This window comes from Suricata suricatta, chromosome 1 (genome assembly GCF_006229205.1).
Source record: "Suricata suricatta isolate VVHF042 chromosome 1, meerkat_22Aug2017_6uvM2_HiC, whole genome shotgun sequence".
Taxonomy (NCBI): Eukaryota; Metazoa; Chordata; class Mammalia; order Carnivora; family Herpestidae; genus Suricata; species Suricata suricatta.
The window spans coordinates 173,794,484-173,814,415 of NC_043700.1; the positions used below are offsets into that span (position 1 = coordinate 173,794,484).

Here is a 19,932-nt window from a genome sequence, read left to right on the forward strand (position 1 = left end):
TGAAAAAAGCATCAAAGAAGCAACTGAGACAATTACTAAGCACTTTGAAAATAGGTGTGATGAGTTAAAAAAGGCTATAGAAGAAAAATAATCCTAGAGTAAATATGGAAATGTAGAAGGAAATGATGATCAAAAAATGGATAAAAATATAGTTAAAAATGAGTAAACATGGACTATTGACACTACAAAATAATAAGAGCAATGTCTTGAGGGATTTAAATTACACACAAAAATAACAAAGAGCCATAAATGAGTAAAGTGTTCTAAGTTCTAGAATTATACAACAGGCAAACAGTAAAAGTAATAATTTATGAGATGTATGTATTACATATGTAATTTAGGTAACATTAATCAAAAATAAATTCTGTAACATCTAAGGTAGCTATTTAAAAAACAGTAAAACAATATGTTACTATCACATTAATGGAGAGAAAAATAACAAAATAATTAGAAAAAAGGGAAAACAGAATATAAAGCAAGTAATCAAACAAAAAACAAATATTAAGACAAGAAATAATACACCCAGTATATCAGTAAGTTCACTGAATATAAAGAGACTAAACAATACAACTAAAAGACAATGGCTGTGGAGCACCTGGGTGGCTCGGTCAGTTGAGTGTCCAAGTTCAGCTCAGGTGACCTCACTTTGTGCTGACAGCTCAGAGCCTGGAGCCTGCTTCAGACTCTGTGTCTCCCTTTCTCTCTCTCTCTCTGCCCATACTCTGCTCACTGTCTCTCTCTCTCAAAAATAAACATTAAAAAAAATTTAAGACAATGGTTATTAGACTGGATTTTTAAAATAACTATATTATGCTGATGATTTCAAGGGACACATCTTAAATACAGCCATGGAAAGGGTGAAAATAAAAGTATGGAAAAAGTCATATTATGAAACCACTAACCAAAGAAAGTTGGTATAGGTACACTAACATCAGCAAAACAGATTCTAAGGCAAGAAATTCACTAGAAATTTCATAATGATCAAGGGGTTAACCCCTCATGAAGATATCACAATATAAATATTATACAACCAATAAAATAGCCTTAAAATACAGAGAGCAAAAAATTGAGAGTATTAAAGAAAGAGACAAATATACAATCACAATGGGAGATTTTTAACATATTTCTGTCAACAGCTATAAAATAAGCAGAAAAAATTTCATTAAGACTGTAGAAAAGCTAAACAGCATAATTAAAAAGTAGACCTCAGTGGCATATAGGGCTAAACCTGAACAAAGTGACAATAAACACATCTTTTACAAGTGCACATGAAACATTTAGCAAAATCAATTATATACTAGGTTACAAAACAAGTCCCTAATAGTTTACATAAATAGAATATCTCATTCCTTGGAAACCAAGCAATATCCTTTAGAATACCCTTGGGTCAAATTTAAAAATCACAAAAATTATTAAGAAATATTTTGAATGAAAGGATAATGAAAATATGACTCATTAAAACTGTCAGATACCGTTAAAATGGTGCTTAGAAGAAAAATTATAATCTTAAATGTGTATTTTAAAAATAAAAAATGGCTTCAAATCCATGATGTATGCTTCCATTTCAAGAAACTAATAACAACAACAGAAACTAAACAAACAAACCAAAAACATAGCAAAAAAAACCCCAGCAAATCAATCCTAAAAAAAGGAGGCAATTAATAATAAAGATATGATACAAAATCAAGGCAAAATCAGCAAATCCCAAATTGTTTTTTGATGAGATTAATACAATTGAGAGACCCCTAGCAAAACTGTTCAAACACACACACCACACATGCATGCACACCAACTACCACTATCAGAAATTATAATAGAATTTTCAGACATTAAAAAGAAACATAAGTTTATTATAAAAAAACTTTAGGCCAATGATTTATATCATTTAAATGAAATGAATAAATTCCCTGAAAAACACAATTTATCAAAACTCAGAATAAGAGGAATAGAAAAATTTCAATATTCCTATGTCTATTAAAATTTAATATTATTAAAAATCTTGCCAATATGATACTATAGTATAAGACAAAGTTGGAGGACTGACACCACCCAACTTCAACTATTTACAAAGCTACTGAAATCAAGACAGTGTGGTAACGGTGAAAGAATGGACAAGCAGATCAATGGACTAGAGACCCAGAAATACCAATACAAACATAGTCAACTGACTGATCTTTGATAAAGGAGCAAATGCAATTTTTTGAAATCTTCGAAGAGCAAAGACAGTCTTTTTAAAATATCAACAAGTTGTATCCAAACAATTTGACACCCACATGCAAAAAAAAAAAAAAAAATCTAGATACAGATCTCATCCTTTCACAAAAAGTAACTCAAAATGGATCACTGACCTAAATTCAAAGCCCAGAATTCTAAGACTTCTAAAAGATAAGAGAAAACTTAACTGACTTTGGGTTTGTCGATTAATTTTTAGACACACCAAAAGCACAATCCATAAAAGAATAAAGTGATCAGTTGGATTCCATTAAGTTTAAAATCTTCTTTGCAAAAGATATTGTTAAGAAAATGAAAAGATTAACCACAGATTGAAAGAAAACATTTGTAAAACACATAACGGATAAAAAAAATATTGTACCCAAAAAATATAATGAACTCTTAAAATTCAACAATAAGAAAAAGCATGCAATTTAAAAATGGGCAAAAGATCTGAACAGACATCTCACCAAAGAAGATATACTGAAGGGAAATATACATCTGAAATGAAGCAGAGTGTGACATGTCATTAAAGAACTCCAAATAAAATAACAGTAAGGTTAACACATCTATCAGAATAGTTAAAATCTAAAACACTGGGGCGCCTGGGTGGCTCAGTAGGTTGAGCCTCCGACTTCGGCTCAGGTCATGATCTCACATTCGTGGGTTCGAGCCCCGCGTCGGGTTCTGTGCTGACTGCTCAGAGCCTGGAGCCTACTTCCAATTCTGTGTCTCCCTCTCTGTCTGCCCCTTCCTGCTCATGGTCTGTCTCTCTCTGTCTCAAAAATAAATAAAACATTAAAAAAAAATCTAAAGCACTGATAACACAAAATGCTGATGAGGATGTGGAGCAACAGAAACTCTCATTTATTGGTAATGGGAATGTAATATGGTACAGCCACATTAAAAGGTAAATGGTTAGTTTCTAGCAAAGTTCATCATAATCTTATCATACAATCTAGCAGTCAGGCTCCTTGGTATTTAACCAAGTGAGCTGAAAACTTATGTCAACACAAAAATCTACACAGGAATGTTTTAGCACTTTTAGCTGCCAAAACTTGGAAGCAACCATGATGTCCTTCAATAGGTGAATATATAAATAAACTGTGATACATCCACGCAATAGAATAGTGTTCAAAATAAAAAGCTATCAAGCCACAAAGAGACATAGAGGAACATAATGCATATTACCAAGTTAAAGGAGCCAGTTTGAAAAGGCTACATACTGCATGATTCTGACTATATGACATTCTCAAAAGTGAAACTACAGAGACAGAAAAGTCAGTGGTTGCCAGGAGCTTGGGAGGAAAGGAGGGAGGATGAGTAAGAGAGACACAAAGGATTTTTAGGACAGTGCAACTATTCTACAAGATACTGAAGTACTGAATATGTGCAGTTATACACTTGTCAAGGCCATTAGAACTGTGCAACACAAAGAGTGAATCCTGATGTAAACTATAGTTTTTATTTAATAATTGTGTATCAATATTGGTTCACCAATTGTGAAAAATGTACCACACTAATGCAAGATGTAATAGGGGAAACTGCACAAGGGAAGGGGAATATATGGGAACTCTATATATCTTCTGCTCAATTTGACTGTAAACCTAAAACTATTCTAAGCAGTAAAGTCTGCTAGGGACTCCAGGGTGGCTCAGTGGGTTGAGTGGGTTGAGCAACCGACTCTTGATTTCAGCTCAAGTCATGATCCCAGGGTCATGTGATCAAGCCCCGAGCAGGGCTCCACACTGAGCGTGAAACCTGTTTAAGATTCTCTCCCCATCTGCCCCGCTCCTCTGCTCTCTGCTCACACTTTCTCTAAAAATAAATAAATGAATGAATGAATGAATGAATGGGCCTCTGTGTGGCTCAGTTGGTTAAGCATATAATTCTTAGTTTGGGCTCAGGTCATGATCTCCTGGTTTCTGGGTGGGAGCCTCACAACGGGCTCCATACTGACAGCTTGTGTGTTCTCTCTTTCTCTCTCAAAATAAATAAATAAAGTAAAAAAAAATAATAAAGTCTGCTAATTAGAAAACAAACAAAAAAAAAAAAACTAAACAAACAAAACCTTACCAAAAGGAATTCTAAGACACAGACTTCATTGGAGAATTCTTCCAAACCCCAAAGAAAGAAAGAACACAATCTCATAACATTCTTGCAGCAAACAAAAAATAAAAAAGGAAGAACGTCTTCTCTACTCATTTTATCAAGCCAGCATAACCTTGATATGAAGTTTGTGAAAGACGTTATAAGAAAGGAAAATTGCAGAGTAATTTTGCTCTTGGACACAGATGCAATCCTTCAACATTATTATTGGAGTTCTACTAACACACAGGATATAGAAAACCAGTTCCTACCCTAATGATGAGAAAAAGTGGTAAAATCTACCCAGTCATAACTTTTGAACCTACCACAAAATTGAAGCTGTAGGACAATCAAGTGAATTAAATTTCAAAGAAAACAAGCCCCTCCAAGGACAAATGGGACTCCAAACTATTTTACTTTGGCAGAGCACAGGAGGAAAGGAGGCTACCATACAAGCAAGAAGAAATACAGCTAAAATTTTAGCTACAGTAGACTGTATGTGGGGTAATATGTCTGCCTAGAATAACTAGGAGTTCAAAACACAAGGGGAATTTACATTCGCTTTCACACTCTTTTTGATGGGTCTCCCACCCAAAAGAACGGAGGCAGAGCAGAGAACTGCAGAGAGCCCTTCTTTGTGGCACAGCTGCACACGAAGGGACACAAATAAAACCATACTACCTTAGATAAACTCTCCTCTCCTTGATGAAATGACCTTAAACCTCTGAGGGAGGGCTCAGAAAACATCCCACCCTGACGACTAGGCAATAGTTAATTGTATCTGGGGGTGAGAGAGACGCAAAAATGATCTTACCACAAGGTACAAATAAATAGGTAGATGGATGGATGGATGGATGGATGGATAGATAGATAGACAGATAGATGATAGATAGATAGATAGATAGATAGATAGATAGATAGATAGATAGATTAGACAGACAGACAGACAGATAGATAAAATATAACCAACTCTTGGGCCCAGGATCCTACACCAGTACAAAGCAGAGAGGAGCCAGCTCTAATGAGGGTCAGTAGTCTCTCTCTCATGCATTACCTGCCACAGGCACAAGGCAGAGTTTGGCTGCCAAGGGGAGAAGAAACACTGAGAAAGACCCATTCCCACGGCAAACCGACTGTATATTAGAGACTGCCTGTTTCTACCATGAGCTTAGGACTGAGTAACAACTTTCTACTGCTAAGAGAAAGGTAAGAGTAGGGAGAGAGACCTCTCTCTGTGGCACAAGCAAGCAGAGGCAGGTGAAAGCACAGGATGTAGCAAACAGTGAGACAAACCTTCCTGAACTCCAGAACCCTTTCAAAGCACAAAGTTACAACAGCGCACCAAATCTGAAGCCTATGAGCCACTGAAGCTATCGACAGTAATAACAAAACTCAAGCCTAGCTTGACCCTGGACTGTGTTGACGGTGGCTTCCATACTCAGCAAGCCTCCATCCTATACTTACTTAAAATTGTCAATCTACTTGGCCTAATTGACACTTCTAGAATACCAAGAGCAGAAAGCTCATTCTTTTCAAACACACATGGAATATTCAACAAGTAAATAACCTGAATAGTCCTGAATATATTTTTTCCTTAACTTTTTTTTTTTATCAAAAATGCTCCCACCAAGAAAACTCCAGGCCCCAGTGACCTTATTGGGAATTGTACCAAATATTTTAGAAGGAAATAATACTAATTCTATACAAATTCTCCCAGAAAATATGAAAGAGGGAAAATTTCTCAACTCAATTTATGAGATCAGCATTACCTGATAAAATTAGACAAGTTTTATAAAACCATATACAATATTTTTCATGAAAATATTCACAAAATCTTCCACAAAATATTAGCGAATTGAATCAGGCAATATATATATTTCTATCTGACAAAATTAAACATTCATTCATAATAAAACTCTGAGAAAACAAGGAATAAAAGAGAGCTTCCTCAACCTAATAGAATACACCTATATATCACTGCAGTCGAGGCACTAGCCAGTGCAAGAAAACAAAAACAAAAGAAAAAAAGAAGACTGGAAGGAAGAAGAAAAACTGTCTTTATTCACATATGACACATGTACTTGGAAAATCCTATGCAACCTACAAAAAGTGTACTATACCTAACAAGTAAGGTTAGTGAGATCACAAGATACAAGGTAAATATACAAATAGCAATCATATTTCTGCACACTAACAACAAACAATTGGAAAATGAAATGAGACAAAAATCAGCATTTATAATAGCATCAAGAAAACAAGAAATACTTAGGGGAAAATCTAAACAAAATATACTAAACTATAAAACACTAACAAGAGAAAATAAAATAGAAATAAATAGATAAAGTATGTTCATAGGCAGAAAATTCACTATTGTTAACATGTCAATTCTCCCAAAATTGATCAACAACTTCAACATATTCCCAGTCCAAATCCCAGCAAATTTTTTGGGAATTTGCAAGATGATTCTAAACTTTATATGGAAAAACAAATGATCTGGAGTAGCCAAAATAATTTTGAAAAAGATGAACAAAGTTGGAAACGACCCAATTTCAAGACTTACTATAAAGTTACAAAAATCTAAACAAATAGGTCAGTGGAACAGAATAGTCAGAAATAGTTGTATGTATGTGTATATGTGTTACTAAGTTAATTTTCAACAAAAGAACCAACAATATTAGTGAAGAAAGGATAAGTGTGTCAACAAATATGTAATGAAAGTAGGTATGACATTGGACATCTACCTATCTATACCAAAAAATTAGCTCAAAATGCACTACATATATAAATGTAAAAGGTAAAACTATAAAACGTCTAGAACCAAACATAGGAGAAACTTTTTGAGGCCTTGGGTTAGGCAAAGATTCGTAGGTAAAGCACACAAAACACAAATCACAAAAGAAGAAACTGGTAAAAAAAAAATTGCCATCAAAATAAAAAGTTTTGCTCTTTGAAACATCCAGTTAAGAAAATGAAAAGATTAAGCCACAGATTGACATAAAATATTTGCAAGATGCATATCTGATAAAAGACTTGTGTCATATATAAAGAATACTTACAATTCAACAATAAAAGATCAATTTTTTAAAAAATATTAACATTTATTTATTTTTTACAGACAGAAACAGAGTGTGAGAGGGGGAAGGGCAGGAAGAGAAGGAGACAGAATCCAAAGCAGGCTCTAGGCTCTGAGCTATCAGCACAGAGCCCAATGTGGGGCTTGAACCCACAAACCGTGAGATCATGACCTGAGCCCAAGTCAGATACTTAACCCACTGAGCCACCCAGGCACTCGAACAAACAAGTTTTTTAATGGGCAAAAGATTTGCACAAACTACTTCATCAAAGAAGGGATTAACATATGGTAAGATGCTCAATATCATTAGTCATAAGGGCAATGCAACTAAAATCACAATGGGATATCATTATCTCCTACCAGAAGAGTGTAATTAATAAGCAAAAATTAATAATAAAAACTGATATCAAGTATTAGCAAGGATGCAGAGAAACTGAAACCCTCATAACTGTTGGTGGAAATGCAAAGTGATACAGCCACTCTGGAAAAGTCTGCAGATTCTTGCAAAATTAAATAAACATACACTTACCATAGAACTCAGCAATTCCACTCTTAGGTATATAACCAAAAGAAAGGAAAAATATTTAAGCAAAAAGCTATATCAAAATGTATGTATCCGCTTTATTCATAATCTCTATAACCGGAAATGGCCCATAACTATAACTGACAATGCCCAGCAAGTAACAAATGGATAAACAAACAGTACATTCAAACACTGAAATACTACTCAGCAACAAAAAGGAACAGAACTACTGAAATACTAACAATATGAATAAATCTCAAAAGCACTATGCTAAATGACAGAAACCAGACACAAAAATTTGCATACCGTATAATTCCATTTCTAAGACATTCACACAAAAGGGCGGAGATCTCCTGATGGATCTCTGCATACAAAGAACTTAAAACATTAGAAAGTACTCAGTAAGTGCTGGGTGGAGAGATAAAGTAAGAAATCACTGCAGGGGCGCCTGAGTGACTCAGTCTGTAAGTGGCCCGCTTCAGCTCAGGTCATGATCTCACAGTTCATGGGTTCGAGCCCCACGTCAGGTTCTGTGCTGACAGCTCACAGCCTGGAGCCTGCTTCAGATTCTGTGTCGCCCTCGCTCTCTCTGACCCTCCCCCACTCATGCTCTGTGTGTGTGTGTGTGTGTGTGTGTGTGTCTGTCTGTCTGTCTCAAAAATAAATAAAACGTTAACAAAATTTTGTCTAATAAAAAAAGAAAAGGAAATCACTGCAGTGAGGACAGGGTGAAGAAGGTGACAGATTGACAGAAAGCAAAAAGATACCTACGACGGAGGCGGGGGGGTGGGGAAGGACGGGGAAGGGACCCAAACCCATCCACTGGGCAAAAAAATGTGAGAGAAGACGTGGTCCCACCCACCACTACTGATTCTAGCAGCTTAAAACATTAGACCCTGGAAAGGACTGCAATATGAATGAACACGCTCCGCGTTCTCCGGCCTAAAGGCGGGATGAGCCCCACCCTTTAAAAATCTATTATACGCGACGCGCGAGGCTGAGCCAGGGGGGCTTACACCTGCAAGGGAGGTTGTCTGTGCACCGGGGCTGGGCTGGGGAGACCAGCGGCGGGCTCCGGCTTCGGTGAGCAGGTGGTCCGAGCCCCCGCATCGCCTCGGCCCCGCCCCGGCCCCGCCTGTCTCCATCCCTTCCCACTCGGCCTCACTCACCCAGGCCTGCCGTTCCAACTGTGCGTACAAATTGGAGCCCTTGAGCTTTTGGACTATCTGGGCAATAACGAGAGAAAGATCCGACTCCTCCTGCAACATTTCCCCTGCCCTAGCCCGCCAAGCCGCGGGGACAGGCCGGCGTGGATAGAACAGGCTATGGGGTCCCACTCAGGGCCAGTGACACTTCTCCGGGACCTTCTGACGCCGGGACTCCTTCAGCGGGCGTTACCAGGCAACTGCCGGGCCGTGAGTCCGTTCCTCTCTGGTCCCCCCCCGGCGGCGCAAGGCCCCAGCGCTTTCGTTCCGCAGGAGGAACAAACGTCCCGCTTGAGGGTAATTTTTCATGCCGTTGTTCCTGCTCCCTGTACCTCTTCCAGAGCTATGGAGCCTCAGATGCGCAAGGGGAACTCCGAGTCGTCTATTTTTGTGTTTTATTGTAATGGATCTTTTCAGAGTCGTGTATTTTTGTGTTTTATTATAATGGGTCCTTTCCTTTCCACCTTTCAACCTCTGCAGATACGGGGCTGTGCACACAGTTACGTGGGAAATTACTTCCAAGGATAATCAGGTTCTGACACTAGCCATGTACACTTGGGTGAGGTGCTTACATTTCAGAACTCAGTTTCTATCTCTGTAAAACAATACCAGTTCACAAGATGTTGTGATGATTAGCTGAGATAACAATTGTGAAAGTGACTAGCACTTCATTTTATTTCCACTTCTGTTTCATTCTCTGGGGTCTTATACCAGGAATAACTAGGCAACCTCTTCTCATCAAACAGCTACAACTTAACCAAGAAGCATTTACTGATAGGCTTTCTGTGAAGCATTGGCAATTCAAGGACAGCCGGAACACTGCCCCAGTCCAAGGGATGTACCATCTAGAGTCCTCTTCTTCCGTGTATTCATTCAATCAATCAAAATTAATCCAGCTTTCAAAAAGAAATTTCATTCCGTTTTCAACTTGTTGAACATTTACATACAAGAAACCAGGTGGGCACAAAGGTAAGTAAGACTAGATACTTGCCTTCAAAGAAATGAATAAAGATTTTTAGTACAACTAGAAGAAACTGATTTAACTAACTGAATGGCATTCCCAAAGGCAGCTGGAAAAAAAAATCCCTATGAAATAATATCAACATTACAATGACCTCACCAAAACAATGCAGAATGAATTTCAGATGTGTTTATGCATGTATCTGAAGCAAAGAAAAGGTAAGATTCCAAGAAAACAGACCAAGATTCCTGTAAAAGCTACTCTAGCCTAGCTACATTAAACTTCAGTGGAATATTGAATCAGATCCTCTGATTCAATAGGCTTCTTGTAGAACCTGCTAATCTGCATTTCTGGCAAACTCCAAGGAGATTGTGATGCTGATGGGTCAAGAACTACATTCTGAGAAGCAAAGGACTAGAGCAGGTATCTGATAGAAATTCGAAAGGCCTGGACCTTCGGCATTCCTGCACAACACCCTGGTATTCCTAACACTACTGTCCATAATATTGCGATGGTAAATACAGGTTCCAAATAACCCATTGGTCGTGTTTGTTGATTAAAAACATCTTTGAAAAGAGGCAGGAAAAAAAAAGTACATAAAAGTAATTAATGGCAGACTCCACAAAGCATGTAGTTTCTCTACAAACATTTCTCTGCAGCTCTGAATTTCTCCAACTTGTAGATGAGTAAATCTCCCCAACCCTTTACAGCCACTCCATCCCAACACCCCGCCCATGCATAAATCTCCAGCACAAACGTCACTTTGCACAGAAAAAGAAAACCATGGAGAGGGTTCTTTTGAGATTGGATGGGGTGAGGTGATTAATAAGTAAAGAGATAAGAATGCTTAGGTTGAGGGGCATCTGGATGGCTCAGTCAGTTAAGTGTCTGACTCTAGATTTCTGCTCAGGTCATGATCTCATGGTTCATAAGATCAAACCCAACGTCGGTGCAGAGGCTGCTTGGGATTCTCTCCCTTTTTCCCTATCTCTCTCTCTCTCTCTCTCTCTCTCTCTCTCAAAATAAATAAATAAGCTTAAAAATATAATGCTTAGGTTGAGAAGGGTCATAAACATAGAGAGGAAAGAAGATGGAACTATGGAGCAGAAGAAGGCCATGGTACCTGCAGTCAGAAAATAACCTAGCTCCCTCTCTGCTATGTATCCTGGAATTGCATAAGTCTCTTCCCCTGTTAGAGTTTCAACTTCCTTGTCTGTAGCAGGAAGGAAGAATACCTACCTGAGGGCACACTATAGGGAAAGATGTACCTATTATTAAAATATCTATAAATATTAATAAATTAAATATTAAATTTGAGATGAGTAAATAAAAATAATGTCCAATGTTATTGACAAGGGAATGGAAAGTAATTAAGGTAGCAACACATGTGAAAGTGTCCAGCACAAGTTTTTGCACAGATAGAGGCTTGGAAAATTTTTTCTAACAGGGCTCAGTCAGTTAAGTGTCCAACTTCAGCTCAGGTCATGATCTCACCATTCACGAGTTCAAGCCCCATGTTGGACCCTCTGCTGACAGCTTGGGGCCTGGAGCCTGCTTTGGATTCTGTGTCTCCTCTCTCTGCTCCTCCCTGCTTATGCTCTGTCTCTCAAAAATAAATAAATGTTTTAAAATTTTTTAAGCTAAGTTTTTGTTTGTTTGTTTGTTTTTTTCAGGGATCCAAAGACCTTGGGGGCCCAGGGGTGGGGGGGCGAAGGGACAGAGAAAGGGGTCGGGTATCAAAGGGAAGGGAGAAGGTGATGGGGGAGTGGGATGCTGGATGTGGACTAGGTCAGAGCGACTGGGAACGACAAAGCCCCCAAACTCTTAAGAGACGGAGGCAAAAGAGAGCCGCCGCCCGCAAGAGGACTCGACAGAGAGGCGACGGGAAGCAAAGAAGCCTTTTCCGGAAGCGCGGCGGTCCTTCAGGAAAGAAGGAGCCGCCCGACGGAGAGCAAAGACCAGCAAAGACCAGCGTCTACTTTTGGGAGACCCGCCTAGGACAGAAGTGGGGTGGGCACCGCTCCTGGAAGCACTGCAATACCAGGGCGATGCGCGGAGCGGACGGAGGAAACTCCTAGTCCCGCTCCCGGCTCTGAAAATTCCCCTAATATACCGTCCTCCAAGAGAGGACGCGTCAGATATTAAGCTGACCAGAACAGATACTACGCTTGATCTTAGCCAAAAGGCTGAGAAGTGATCGCTAAGTTTTTTTCTAAGGGGACAACAATTTGCAGTCTTTAAAGCAGCAATTAAGAAGTTTGGATTTAATTCGAAAGCCCTGTCCAAGCAAAATTAAAAAAAAAAATCTTAATTCTGGTTTGAAGATTTGTGTCTTACATACATAGAAGCAGATATGTTGGGTTATAATTCAGTTCCAAAATGCCCTCTGTTCTCTTTTTCCAATTCAATTTCACAAAACTTTTCAGAACACCTGCTCTGTGCTAAGAAAGGCAAGGAATACAAATGAGTAAGAAATGGTCCTTTCTCCCAAAAAATTCTCGGTCTCAAAGAGATAGTGAGGCCAGTACACAAAGAGCTACAATGGTAGACAGGCACCCTGGACTCCTGCCTGTGTTTCTAGAAATTTTATTATTTTAATTTTTTGAATGTTTATTTTTGAGAAAGAGAGAGATCGCAAGAGTGCACAGAGGGAGAGGGCAGAAAGAGAGGGAGACACAGTATCTGAAGCAGGCTCCAGGCTCTGAGCTGTCAGCACAGAGTCCAATGCAGGGCTCGAACTCACGAACCATGAGGTCATGACCTGAGGCAAAGTTGGACACTAAATCAACTGAACCACCCAGGGGCCCCAGAAATTTTATTACTTTAAAGTCATTGTCGCTGTAGAAACAAAAGGTGTAGATTTCCATCTCCATCTCACAAGGAGAACTTTGCCTTGGAAATCCTTAATCTATGCAGAGTGGACGGGAATTGGGAAAACACTCTAGTTCTGCCATTTTTTAAAGTTTATTTATTTTGAAAGAGAGAGGGAGAGAATCTCAAGTAAGACTTCAAGCTGTCAGCATGTAGAGCCCCACACGGCCCTATCCCACCAATAGGTGAGATGATCCGAACCAAAATCAAGAGTTGGATGCTTAACCAACTGAGCCACCCAGGTGTCCCACCTGACACTTTAGAGTGAACCATGGTGCAACCTAACAGATGAACAGCAAAAGGAATCCAATCGCATCTAAGTAGTTAAAACTATACAAACAAGGAGCACCTGGGTGGCTCAGTGGGGTAAGTGTCCCACTCTTGATTTCAGCTCAGGCCATGATCTCGCAATTGGTGGGATCTGGCCACGTCAGGCTGTGCTATGATAGGGAAAATCTGCCCTAAGATGGCCGACAGGGCGAATAGGAAGCACCTGTCCCTGATTAATGAGGAATGCAGAGGTAACTGGCTATGATTTGTTCCCTCTGCTAATGCTCTGAGCTCAGACCTCTGGAGAATGATCTCCTCTGAGCTCACTGGTGTAAAATGAGTGCCACTTAGTTCTTCTGCCAAGTGATCCAGACCAGATTCTACAACACTATCAGCTTGGGATTCTCTCTCTCCCTCTCTCTCTCTGCCCCTCCCCTGATCCCTCTCTCAAAATAAATAAATAAACATTAAAATGTACATACACAAAGAGGACGCCTAGGTGGCTCAATCAGTTAAGCATCTGACTTCAGCTTAGGTTATGATCTCGCTGTCCATGAGTTTGAGCCCCGCATCAGGCTCTGTGCTGACAGCTCGGAGTCTGGAGCCAGTTTCGAATTCTGTGTCTCCCTCTCTCTCTGCCCCTCCCCTGCTCACGCTCTGTCTCTCTCACTCTAAAAAATGAATAAATGTTAAAAAAAATTTTTTTAATCCATACAAAAAGAAACAAAAGTAAAATAAATGAAGATTGAATTCTACTCAAAATCCCCTTAAATTCAAAGCAAAGGCACTCTGGGGCCAACATGTGTAAAGGTCTGGGCTCAATCCTGCCCTCCTCAGATCTGATTTGATTTATTTTGTATATAACATTGTGACAGATTTCTCTGTGGGTAAATGGGTGGGAGGAAACCACTGACCAGTAGCCAACACATCAAAAACACCCGCGTGTTTGTGAGTTTGAGCCCCGAGTAGGGCTCTGCACTAATGGCTCAGAGCCTGCTTGGAATTCTGTTTCCCCACCTTCTTTCTGCCCCTTCCCTGCATTCTCTGTCTCTTTCTCTCTCTCTCCTTCTCTCTCTTTCTCTCAAAAATAAAAAACTAAACTTAAAAAGAAAACACGCTATGAGCCAAACACAAAAATGAGGCTTGCCTAAACTGCAGAATCTACTATGAAGGGATTTTCAGTTCTTGTTTCAGGAGACACTGCTCTCAGTATGCTGTACCTGCAGAATAGATTTAATTTTATGTTGTCAGGAATCTACTTAAAATAAATAGAAAGGATTCGGTGTGTCGCATGTACCACGAATGCCACAGGCCTCCTGTCTGGTAACAGACGAGCTCACTGCGATCCCAGTTATCTGTCACCCGACTGTGAGCCCCCATGTGCTAGCACAGGAGCTCAGGCTCCTCTTCCGAGTCTCCTCCTGATACTTCTGGGAATCCTCAGGAAGTGGCACCTATATGCTTAGGGAAAAGTCTGTGATCTGCCCCTGCCTGCTTTGGTGGTATCTGAGCCTCAAAACTACTGTCCAGGATGCTGCTTCTTGGTGCTCCCAGAGCTGCAAAAGCCCAGAGTTGCTTATATCCCAAGGCTCACAAAAGCCCTCAAGAACAAATTCCCTTGTGATTCTATTGCCACCTCTCTCTACAAGGATGTCCGCTCTGGCTTCTGAATCCAAGCAGAATATCAGCCAATGCTATTGAGGAAAGCAAATTTTGCTACCCCAAAATATGTCTTTTGGTACAAAGATTATTTCGAACTAAAGACATTTAAAACCCAGCAGATTCAGGAAAAGTCCTTTACTCAACTGCTTAAATTTATATTGGAAAGGTGACCCGTATTGGGAAGAGAACTATAACAGAGATATCTTTCTCTCTAAGATCTGCATATGAGGACAACCTTAGTTTCCTAAACGTCTTCTCTGCCCCTGTGAATACTATTCCTCCCCTTGATATCCCCAAACCCCTACCCCTTTCCTTAGCACAGATGTTATGTAAGCCTCAATTACCTACCTGCCCTTTGAGTCTTCATATCTTTTGGAGACTTTCGGTAACCATGAAATTTTGTCTTCCTCCCATTAATTTGCCTTGTATCAATTTAATTATTAGACCAGCCAAAGAAACCTAGAATGAAAGAGGGAAACTTTTTATACCCCTCCATTATACTCCATTTCTCCATCTTTCTATCCTCTGCTCCTAGGCTCTTTTGTGTAAATGAGGAGGATTGGAGCTATTGATTTCATGCACAATCTCAGGGACTGTGTTGGCTTCATGTTAAATATAAAACACATGCAAAAAATGCAAGTGACAGTGGTTTAAATCATAGAATATTGATTATTACCAACAACCTGAAGAAAGGTTCAAAGGTTGATTTAATTCCTCAAAAACATCATCAAAAATCTAAGCTCTTTCCTTCTTTCCCATTCTGCCATTTGTATTTGGCCTTTACTATTTAGCTTGCTGACTCTGTTTGAAGGTGGCTGCTGCAGTTCCAGATATGACACTGTTCTGCCACTGTCCACAAAGGGAGGCAGGAAGAAGACTTCTCAATACATCTCTTTTTTTTATGAAAAGACTTTCCCATGCGTCTTGTTGCCCAAAGCTGTGTCATCTGTCACCTGATCACCTCTAGCCACAAGAGAGTGGCAAGAAATGATCTGATATTTTATCCTCAATCCTGGGAGAAATATGGAGAATGGCTTGTTGGTTCTACCATACTGTCTGAAACACCTCGGTGTCAGATTGCCACTGTGATATGAACACTTGTGAGTATTCCTGACTGACATCAAGCCAGTTGGACCACCATTAAATTAAAGTAGAGTTGGGCATTCTGAATGTACTTGTAATCAATACTCTTCAAGAAAAATTTGTGATATTGCTTTGTAACTAGCAGCTGTAATAATCAGATGCTCAATAAAGAACAGTTGAATAAAAAATTAAAATTAAAATTAAAAAAAAAAAATTTAAGGTCCCTTCCAAAAAAAAGTAGAGTTGGGCAATATCAAGATCACTTATCATCCACGGGGTTGTGTGATCTTCAGAACCTGGAATCTAAATTATAGTACTTACTGATGTGGCATTTTCCTCAGCATTATGGTGACCACTTATTTATTTTTGAGAGAGAGAGAAAGAGTGTGTGTGAGCAAGGGAGGGTCAGAGAGAGAGAGGGAGACACAGAATCTGAAGACAGGCTCCCAGCTCTGAGCTATCTGTCATCACAGAGCCTGACGTGGGGCTCGAATTCATAAACCGTGAGATCATGACCTGAGCCGAAGTCGGACGCTTAACCAACTGAGCCACCCAGTCGCCCTGTGGTGACATTTTAAACGTTAAAAATAAATAATGTTGACCAATTTACAAAATAAAGTCTATGGTAAAAGATTATTTGACAAGAACAGAATTTTTTCAAGTGTTATTTTTTTCGAAAAAAAGACAAAAGTTTTTTGTGAAGACAAAAGTGAAGGAAACAGTGTGTTCATAAATGACTTTTAGTGAACACTTTCCTGTATCTAGAAGTCACTCTGCTGGAATTATAGGTTATTCTCTCAGGTTGTACAAGCAGAAGCGAGCACTGGAAATAAGTTATTCTTTCACACAATCCGTAATGCTAGGAGCAAAGATGCTTACTGCTGCAAAGCGATGGATGGCTCAGTTTCTCCAGAAACTTTCTCTAGGTTTCAGGTAACACAGCAGAGCAAGACCTACTTGACTCACTTTGTCCTCAATTCTCTAATCATAGCTCTGCTTTCTCACTTTCTCTAGCCAAACTACATCACACACACACACACACACACACACACGTTTCCACTCCAGGATGTGTCATTTTTTATTGTTCTTTCTTATTTTATATGGTCTTTCCTCCTTTACCTCCTGGAAAACTCACATACCATCTGCATTCTTTTTTTGTTTCCAATTTTCTTGAAGGCATAGCAACATGTACAAGGCAAATACATATATGAGACCAGAACAGCTGTGATATTAAGTACTTGAGATTAAATTGAAGGTTGAATTCGAGTCTGTCCTTGTCTGTCAGGGGGTAAAATTTGTCCATCTAGATGCATACAGAGAATTAGATATACCTAGAAATATCAAAAACTGTATGTCATAAGCTTTGTCATGTAGGAGGAGGGCATGGAACTCTAGTGTAATACCAGCACCCCCACTCAGGTGCTCATGACCAGCAGGGGTCCTAGGGAAGGGACCCACACACCTGTTACCATGACTTAAATCTGACACACGCTCTGTGTATTGCAAAGAGCAAAGCCAGGGAGCCTGGAACAAAGTGGGCATCTTGGCAAGGGTAAGTCTTTCAAGCGGGAGGCTGAGGGGGAAAAGGAGGACTTGGTGTGATGCCGCCATTTCTTCCATCTTGGGTCTCTGTGCCTTTCACAGAACTTCCATCAGCACTGTGTTGGGGCAGAGCGTCCAGAAGCTCACAACCTCTGTGGTTTGCAGGAGCCACTATGACGAGGGCCTAGAGAAGAACTTGCCATTTTCAGTAAGAGATAAGTGTCAGCTACTAATTGTTCTGACTGTGCACTTTGGATCTGGATTTGTTGCATCCTTTTTTATAGTAAGACACCAACTATTTAAGAAATAAGGACATTTCCGTTAATCCATTAAATAAATAGGAAGAGGAGCATTTTAAGAAGTACAGTTTCTTTGAAAAATGGATCAAACTTGATTTTAACATACTTGGCATGTTTATAAATAAACTTATGGCATGACACACAAAAAAGAAAATTGGATTAAATATTTGATACTGAGAACGGAGAGAAAAATGACAAAGAGACACTAAAACAATGTTTCTCAGACAGCTCAAATATCCTTCAGTTCTTGTGCTTTATCTAAAAAATTCATGACACTAAGGGAGTACTCCAAGATATGCCTTTATTTAAAAATGTTTTAAATCCTGTGACACCTATATAGTTAATACATCACTTTATCCTCGGTTGTCACCACACTCCCTGGCACAGAGCTGTACCCCACTCAGGAACCTACTGTTTTTTCTCCCCTGCCCTGTCTAACTTCTCTACTGTGCTACATGTGTTTGCTGAGACTACCCCCAATATACTCTAAACACTCAAACTTTTGTTTCAGTGTCTGTTTCTGGGGGAACCTGACCTACCCCTGGGACCTCATATGATGCCAGGGATGTAGCAGGTATGCCTGAAGTGGCCAAAAACAGAATGAGGATTTCCAGTTTTCTCCAAATGGAGCTGCTTGGCTGGAGTCTTACAGCTTTAATGCCAAACGTCCAGCCTGAGAAGAGTCTTCCAAACTTTATTTTTTTTTGCATTAGAGAAAAAGAATGACAATAAATCTATTATCAGTAGGATTCTTCAGAGGAACAGAACCAATAGAAGATAGAGAGATAGATAAAGACAGAAATAAACATAGAGATAGAGATAGATTTGTTTTAAGAAATTAACCCACATGTGGGACTTGGACAATATGAAATCTATAGGGCAGGTCATCAGGCTGAAAATTTAAGTAAGAATTGATGTCTTGAGTCCAAAATTCATAAGGCAGCATGCTCAGACAAGATTAAAAAAAATTATGTCTATTTATTCTTAAGAGATGGAGGGGGGAGTTAGAGAGAGAGGGAGACACAGAATCAGAAGCAGCTCCAGGCTCTGAACTATCAGCACAGAACCTGATGGAGGGCTTGAACTCATGAACTGTGAGATCATGACCTGAGCTGAAGTAGGATGCTTATTACCCAACTGAACCACCCAGGTGGCTCTCAGCAAGATTTCTAAGTGATAGTGTTGAAGCAGAATTCCTTCTTCTCCAGGAATTCTCCATTTTTTTCTCTTAAGGTCTTCAACTAATTGGATGAGGCCCACGTTGTGGAAGGCAATCTGCTTTACTTAAAGTCAATTGATTGTAGATGCTAATCATATCTACCAAAAACCTTCACAAGTAATATCTAGATTAGTGTTTGGCCAAAAAACCGGGCACTGTAGTCTAGCCAGCTTAACATATAAAATTAACCATCACAAGAGGTACCCATCTTCTTAACATCATTCTTTAAAAGCCTTTGTCCTAGTCATACATCATCCACAGAATCTTATTCTACTTTTATCCCTCATTGTCTCCCTTTATATACTGACTCTCTCTACCACACTTCAATTTTGATTTTATTTTATGGGACTCTTTGGTCCTTTACCACGCTGCCTTATTCTTCTGTTCCTGGATTGTCTTTGCTGACTTAGACTCCACTCTTGTAGACTGGCCTCTTGAGCTGGCACTAGAACCCCTTAAAGAGTATCCCTTGGCTGGCATCTCGGTCTAGAGTGGTCCATTCTTCTGGGTCCCAAATAGATGTAATACTCTCTCCAGAGTCCCAAAATGATACAAAGTGTAATTCATGGAACAAAACATGAAATATACATCAAATAGCACTTCTGTTAAGGGAAAGGGAAAGTGGCAAAATCAAAACAAAACTTCAGCCCCAGGAGGAAAGCAGGGGAGGCTGTGATTCACCACTAATATTTTAGGTAGACAATTGTGTGTGTGTGTGTGTGTGTGTGTGTGTGTGTGTGTGTGAGTGAGTGTAAGTGACTTAATATCTAACCATACTGGAAACACTTTAAAAGAATATCATTGACACATTATATCAGATAAATATTTCCATCTCAAATGACTTATGTGCTGGAATAACTTCACTTGACAATACAAATAAATAAAGTGAATAGGAAATGTGGAGAGTTGAAGAGCACATTATTAG

The 19,932-nt window shown here is 39.4% G+C and overlaps 1 protein-coding gene and 1 non-coding gene across 2 annotated transcripts in view; both read right to left on the minus strand.

Moving 5' to 3' along the window:
• Positions 1-9,272, minus strand: part of TBC1D19 (TBC1 domain family member 19) — a 144,738-nt gene extending 135,466 nt beyond the window's left edge. The window contains exon 1 of the mRNA XM_029947755.1: positions 9,065-9,272. Coding sequence (XP_029803615.1) covers positions 9,065-9,163 — 99 coding nt within the window. The 5' untranslated portion in view covers positions 9,164-9,272. The remainder of the gene's footprint in view (positions 1-9,064) is intronic.
• A 2,796-nt stretch (positions 9,273-12,068) lies between these two features.
• On the minus strand, positions 12,069-12,259 carry LOC115303802. The gene has a single exon (XR_003914247.1). It is a non-coding gene; the product is annotated as a U2 spliceosomal RNA (small nuclear RNA).
• Between the last annotated feature and the right edge of the window lie 7,673 nt (positions 12,260-19,932).